At 38.8% G+C, this 7,074-nt stretch overlaps 1 protein-coding gene across 1 annotated transcript; it reads right to left on the reverse strand.

Annotated features, from left to right (window-relative positions):
- Positions 1-1,063: 1,063 nt before the first annotated feature.
- Positions 1,064-2,333, reverse strand: VDAG_10385 (uncharacterized protein; the record flags this gene model as incomplete). Its single annotated transcript, XM_009659712.1, has 2 exons — positions 1,064-1,535; positions 1,609-2,333. 2 exons carry the CDS (start codon positions 2,331-2,333, stop codon positions 1,064-1,066), a joined length of 1,197 nt encoding a protein of 398 aa, XP_009658007.1.
- Positions 2,334-7,074: the final 4,741 nt, after the last annotated feature.

Raw genomic sequence — 7,074 nt, forward strand, 5'->3', positions numbered from 1 at the left:
ATAAAGCTAATTTAATTAAGACCCTTTAAGCTTTAAGCTCTTTACTTCCTTATCTAGATATTATTTTATATAACCCTTAAATACTAAAGAAATACTAAGAGATAATAGGTACTCTTAACTATCTTAGCTATAATACCCGCTCTAATATTAACTTTAATATCTTAAAGCTCTATAAGGGGAATAGCGGACCGATTAATAAATACTTTATAGCTATTAAATATATATTTTATTACTTTAAAAGCACCCTCTTACTTAGAATTAAGTATTATAAGTATATTAATATTAAGCTCTTTATTATAAGTAATACTTTATATAGCGATTATTATAATTATATTTCTATAAGAGGATATATAGTCTTCTTTATTAATAGCCCTATAACTTAGAAATCGTATAAATAGTAATTTACTACTCTTAATACCTCGGAAACTAAATTTATTAATCTTATTCTTATAAATATTATTCTAAATTAGATTAAGGATATTATAATAGCCTTTAAAATATAGATTCTAAGGCCTCTTATCTTATTAATAGATAGCTAGAATATTCTAATAATTACTTTTAACCTTCTTAATATTATATATACTCGCTATATTAATATTCGATATAAATAGATTTAAGAATGTATTATTATAAACGATTTTAAGCTTTATTATATATTTTCCGCTAAAATATCTATTAACGGATTTATAAAGGGCTTTAGCCTCGAGAAATATATAGAATTTACTCGCTAATTACGCCTTATTAACGTAAACTAAGTTAGCTATTACTACTATATTAATCCTAGGCTTCTAATTAGCCGGGAGATTGCATTTTTAGAGTACTAGGATTAGGAAAGAGGCCTATTACGAGGTGCCTACGGGGACTCTTACAGACCTAACAGCTAACACGCCTTGGATGGTGCCTATGGGGGGGTGTTGGTGGTATTCGCCTGGGGCTTCCAGCAGTCACCTGATGCCAGGTGGCCTGTGCCCTGGCACCTCCCATAGCTTAGTTCCAGGCACCCTCCTGCCCTAGAGAATATCTTCCCAATACACACTCCTTTCCTCCTTAGACCTCCAACATTTTACAGTGCCGACTCGCGAACCCTGGCCAACTTTTCCCTACCATCAACGTCCTGTCTCACAGCGAGTTCAAACTCGGTCCTGACCACGATGCCATCCCCACTCGACAAGCTGATATCGTCCTTGTGCATCCTCTCAACGCTGCTGACGGGGCCGTTGATGTTCTCCTGACTGTCAAGCCCTGTGTGTGTATTCCTCAGCGAACGAAGCTTCGTGTCACGCTGGCCTCTAGAACCGCCTCCGCTGTTGCCACTCTCGTTTTGATAGTAAGCACGGTCGGTCGACCCGCTGATGTCCTTGCGCAGGATAAAACGATCAAAGCCAGGCTTGATGCCGGGTATGGAGAGCGCGATGAGGGTGGCGCCGATCTCTGCAACCTCAACAATGAGCATCGGGTTGTAGGCCCACGACATGTCGGGCTCCCACTGGCCTTGGATGACAAGGGCGAGACGGGCACTGGAAATGGCGATGACACTGGAAACTGTCAGTCGACGATGCCGAGGCTTGAGATGTTCTTGCCAAGAGGGGGAAAGGGCTCGCGACTCACAGAATACCAGGCAGCAAGATACAGGCCAGCTGGATCTTCTGCTTGCGTGGCATGCGCAACATCCTGAGCATGGCAATGGGGATGCCAAACAACAGAAAGTCGCAGAACAGCGAGATGACCGAGTTGACACTGTACACGATGCCCCAGGCAAGACATGAATACCTTTCGACGCCCGGCTGCCAGTCGTAGGGCCACAGGGCCGTCACGGGCAGGCAGTGGAAGATGATGAGGCACATCTGGGGCAGGTAGCCCGCGACAAGAACGCCGGCGGTGACGCGAATGGCGATCATAAACCTGTTGTGCTGGCTGCAAAGACGGTGGTAGAACGCCAGGCCTGAAATGCGACAGACAAGGAGGGACGTTGTGTAGATGAGATGGGCAACGAAGTCGAGAACCTCGGACTGCTCGACAACGGGCATGGTCATGACATGTTGAATATATTCGTAGTGCCGTCCGGAGCCGATCTGGATGAGCTTGATGCAGAGGCCGACAAAAGGGGCGTATAGTAGGAGAGATAAAGCAGCCAGGGCATCGTCGAAGCCTAAGAGTTTGACCATGAAGGCTCTCGACAGGAGACGGATGATGACAATGATGGAAGAGGCAGCGAAGATGAAGGCGATGGCGGCAATGGCAGAACCGTCACGGCTTTCATTGAGGAAGTCCTTGGTGATGCCCTCTGGCACGCGGCCATCGCGGAAGGCCTGATCGACTAGGGGGTCGCCCATGTTGGCGGGCCGAGGGTGATCTTCGCGTCACGACGGAAGATATGAATGGATTTTTTTCCCCTCCTTTGCAATCAAGTGTAGGTAGGTAGAGAAGAGGGACAGCAAGAGGAGGGGTGTGAATGTGTCTGTGGGATCCAAAGAAGGGCGGATCAATCCGGAGCCAAGATCTTCCAACGATCGTCTTATAAGATGATATAGCAAGATCGATCAGACGGCGCAATCGAGGGGCGTCAGATACGCCGGGTGGCTTGCCGTTTTCATATTGGGTTTACTGGGGGTTTGTCTGAAAGTGAAGTCTGGAATATTGCGCCAGGCTGTTGAAAAGAGAGAACAATTCGGGGGCAGAGGGCAACAGAGGGCAGGAACAAAGGAGGCGTGGGCCTCGAGGAAAGGGGCCCAGTCTAGGCTTGAGGCAGGCGTGGAGGACAAGACCAGACAAGAGACAGAGACAACATGAGGGGCAAGGATGTGATGTGGAACATGGCTGTGGCTAGACGGGCAAGAGGGCCAGGCTTTGTTGCGAACTTGCAAAACGCGACGCCATATCGCGGAACATCAGTCGACCGTTGACGAATGCGGTGAATTGTGGCGTTCTCTTAGGAGCCCCCAGGCTGAAGCTAGAGACGTAACCACGAACCTTGCGGCGAACTCGGCCGGTGATCGAGTGGAGCCATAAAGAAAAAGGGCAGCCACCTACAGGGCTAGGACGGCAGAAAGGGCAAGGACAGACGGAAGCGGCCGGTGCAAATGCCGTTCGGTTGGTGCTGGGGGATGCCCAACGAGCTGATTTAGCACGTCTCTTTGCAGTTGGTGGCTTGGCTCGCTGCCAGGGACGGCCCTGAAGGCGCTCGAGGTGCTTTGCCTACCTACCTACCTAAACTAGGAGGCTTGACCCTTCTCAAAGGCACTGACGCTGGGCTTGGCTTGATCTAGCAGTACTATACTCGACACCTAGGCATTGAGTTCGCTACAGGGCATCGATCTGTGAGGTAAAGCACTTACCTAGTTAACGTTACCGTCGGGTACGGTAAATATCACGGTGGGGGCAAGTACCTCGACTCGACAAGGGGTGCAGCAGTGATTTTGGGTTAACAGCTAGCTGCCAGGCCTCACGCGGAGACAGCTTATACCTGAGAAGTTACCTGTAGGACAGCTGGGGGGGTGAACTGGTAGGTCTTGACGTGGGACCTCCGCGAAACTTCGGCCTGCAAACTATATAAGGTATACGAAGTAGGATGGGTAAGTCTTCACGCCCATAACAGGTACCGAGCCCCCTATAAGCGTGGCCCGCACCCGCACCCGTAGGAGTTCAAAGGGGCCGTGCTTCCTGTTTCATTATCTAAGCAAGCCAGCACATCGTCGAGAAATAGGTGGAAGTACCTGCCAGCTGCCCAGGGCCGCACGGGCCCAAAAGATACTTGACAGGGGTAGTAAAACTTTGGCCTGGAACTGCGTAGCATCAAGAAGGCAAGGCCGAGTGATATTGTGGATGGCCTGCTGCAGGTGCAAGTGCAGCGGTGGTGGTCAGGTAGGTAGGTACATAGTAGGTACCATATAGGTTGGTTGGTAAGGTAAGGTAGCCAAGGCAGGTGTACCTGTACGTTCATGTTAGGTAAAGTAGGTGTAGGCACTATTGCGAGCTAATTACTATTCGTTCCGATAAATTTCGCCCCCTTATATTTCCCTAGGCACCTGCCCCACTATTTTGTGACTTCCCTCAGTACTTCGTATAACCCCCCTGCGCCTCTAATATAGCCTTAATCGGGAAGTATAGGAGTTATAAGGGCTAGAGTCTTATAACTACTCCAGCAGCTCAAATAAAAGCCAAACTATAACGATATATATATTATAAAATAGAGAAAAGTCGTAGCTATAGAATAGTATAATTTTTATAATATTCTATAGAGCTATTCTATAATAATAAGCATTTAAGTTCTCTTATACCCTATTAGCTAGAGCTTAAATCTAACTCTACTTCCCCCGTAGGTCTAGAGGTAGTCTAAGCGCCTTATCTACGTATAGCTACTAAGGGTTAGTCTATTATATATAGAGGGCACCCCCTAGACCTATTTTTCAGGTTTTTAGATCTTAATAATTATCTAATTCTAAATATACTCGTAAGTCCCCTTTATATAGTAATTCCTATCTAATTTATACGTTCTTAATTATTAAGAACGGATACCTTCTAAGATACGCTTTACTCCTATTAGGATTAATCTAAGTACTTCTCTTAGTTAATTATAACCTTCTTCTAATTACCCCTCGACCTACCTACCTTCGATCTGAACGAAAAATATACTATTTTATAGCTATCGTTAAGGGCTATAAGAATCTTCGATCTATTTCTCGACCTAATATCTCCTTCTAGAGATATAGCTACTTTTATCTCTCCCTTCCTCTTATCTATTATTATCTCTTTATTCTATAATTAAGCTATACCCTTAATCGTTATTTAATACCTCCTATATCGATTATATTATATATTAATAGGTTATAAGCCTAGATTTCCGATCCGCTTCGAAATCGAACTATAAATGATCGAGATAGTAGTTCTTTAATTACTTAATAACTTTAACTTCTTCTTAGTTATTATATACTAGGTTATTTTAACTTCTATTAATTTATCTTTAATCTTTAGAAGATTTTCTATCTTCTAATATACTTTTTATATTAATAGCTCCTCTCCTCGTCGACTAATCGTAATTATTAGTTTAACTTTTAATTATACTTATACCTATACTTTAATAGCCTCTTACGCTATTATCTCTTTATCTATAAAGTTCTTCTTTAAATATAAGAATTATTAGAAGATCCTCTTTCTATTAATATACTTTTTATCTTAATACCTCTTCTCGTTCTTAAGTAATCCTTATTAACGTACTATACTTTATTATATTATAATACCTCTTTAACGCTTTCTAGCTATAGATAAAGGTACCTTTAAGCTATGCTTTTAGAAGCTTAAGGGTAATAATAGATATAAGATTTAGATTATATAAGTTAGGTCTTTTTTCCTATCTTAGGGAATTAAATTAGAGGAAGTTATTAAACCTCTTCCTATTAATTTAATTAAAGAAAAATATATAGAGGCCCTTAAGGCTATAGGGAATATATTAAGTACCCTAGATACGGGCCCACTTATTTAGGTTAACGGCCTATTAGATCCCTTAGAAATCTAGAAAAAATTATAAGAGCTATATAAACTAAAAGGTTTTTAAGCCGATTTCGACGTTTTAACGTCGTTTTTCGCTCTAAATCCTTCTAATTTTAATTCTATAGAAAACTTTTTTTATAAAGTTATAGAATTATTAGAAGAATTAAAAAATAGAAAATTAGACTTTCTAGAATAAGTAATAAAAGCCTAGGTCTTATATAAAATATAGGATAGAAACGAGAGCACTATAACCTATATAATGTAAGCTCTTCGTTAAGATCCTTCTAGTTATATACTAGAAAAACTTATATCCTCCTTTCTAGATTCTAATAAATCTTAGAAAAATAAAAGGAAAATTTTAATTCTTTAAAGAACTAAAAAGCCTTTAAGAATAATTAAAAAACCCTAGAAAAAGATTAAAAGTATATTTTATAAATATTATAAAATAAAAAATTTTATAAAAGAAAACTACTTTTTCTTATACCCTTAGAAACGTCCTTTATCCTAGAAAAACCTAGAAAATCCCTCTAATTCTTCTAAAAATAATAATAAGGATAATATAAATCCTAGGGATAAAAGGGAAAATAAATAACTAGCTTTAATAGTCTTAGGGTATAAAGAAAGCTATAAAAACCCTTCTATTAAAGAGGATATAACTATAGAAGAAGAAGATAATGAAGATTTAATAACTTTCGAAGAAATTTAAATCGGAAACTAAACGGATAAAAATCCTAAAATAGATATAGCCCTTAATATATTATACTATAACTATATTAATATATTATATATAGATAATCTAGCTAATAAAGTAGAAATTCTAGTATTAATACTAGTTTTATTATAGATACTACTACTACGATTTATATAATTTTAAATAAATCATTTTTTAGCTATTTCTAAAAATATAATAATTTAAAGGCTTCCTAGGGAAAAGCTAGTTCTATATCCCTAGAGGGCCTAAGCGACGTTATTATATATTTGAAAGATACCTTTAAAGATATAATATTAAAAGACTACTTTTATATACCTTAATTAAATATTAATATAATTAGTCTACCTACTTTAGATAAAATAGGTTATTTATATACTAGAGGAAATAATTAAATAAATCTATACTATAAAGATATTTATATAACGATAGTACTTCTTAAAAATAATCTATATTAAACTTCTACTTTAGTCCTTAAATATAATATAAAATCTATTAATAAGTCTAGATTTCGAACTATATTCGATAATCTTTAAAAGAATAAATATAATAGGTTTAAGAATAATTAAGAATTAAAGCAGAATATCCTCTATAATAATATATATAAAATAAGGATTAATAATAGACTTAAATCTAGTACTATAATATCTTTAGAAGAGGCTTATACCTTATATACCCGATTTATACACTATAATATAAAGGCCCTAAAATCTATATATAAGAGGCCTATAGATACTATAGCTATATATAAAATAGAAAATTGTAAAGCCTATAAAAGGGGCAAATTTACTAATATAATAAATAAGATATCCCCTAATAAATATAAAGAATATATATACCTAGAGAATCTATACGTAGACCTAGTAGGTCCTATAACC

The sequence above is a fragment of the Verticillium dahliae genome, genomic scaffold (genome assembly GCF_000150675.1).
Source record: "Verticillium dahliae VdLs.17 supercont1.38 genomic scaffold, whole genome shotgun sequence".
Lineage (NCBI taxonomy): Eukaryota > Fungi > Ascomycota > Sordariomycetes > Glomerellales > Plectosphaerellaceae > Verticillium > Verticillium dahliae.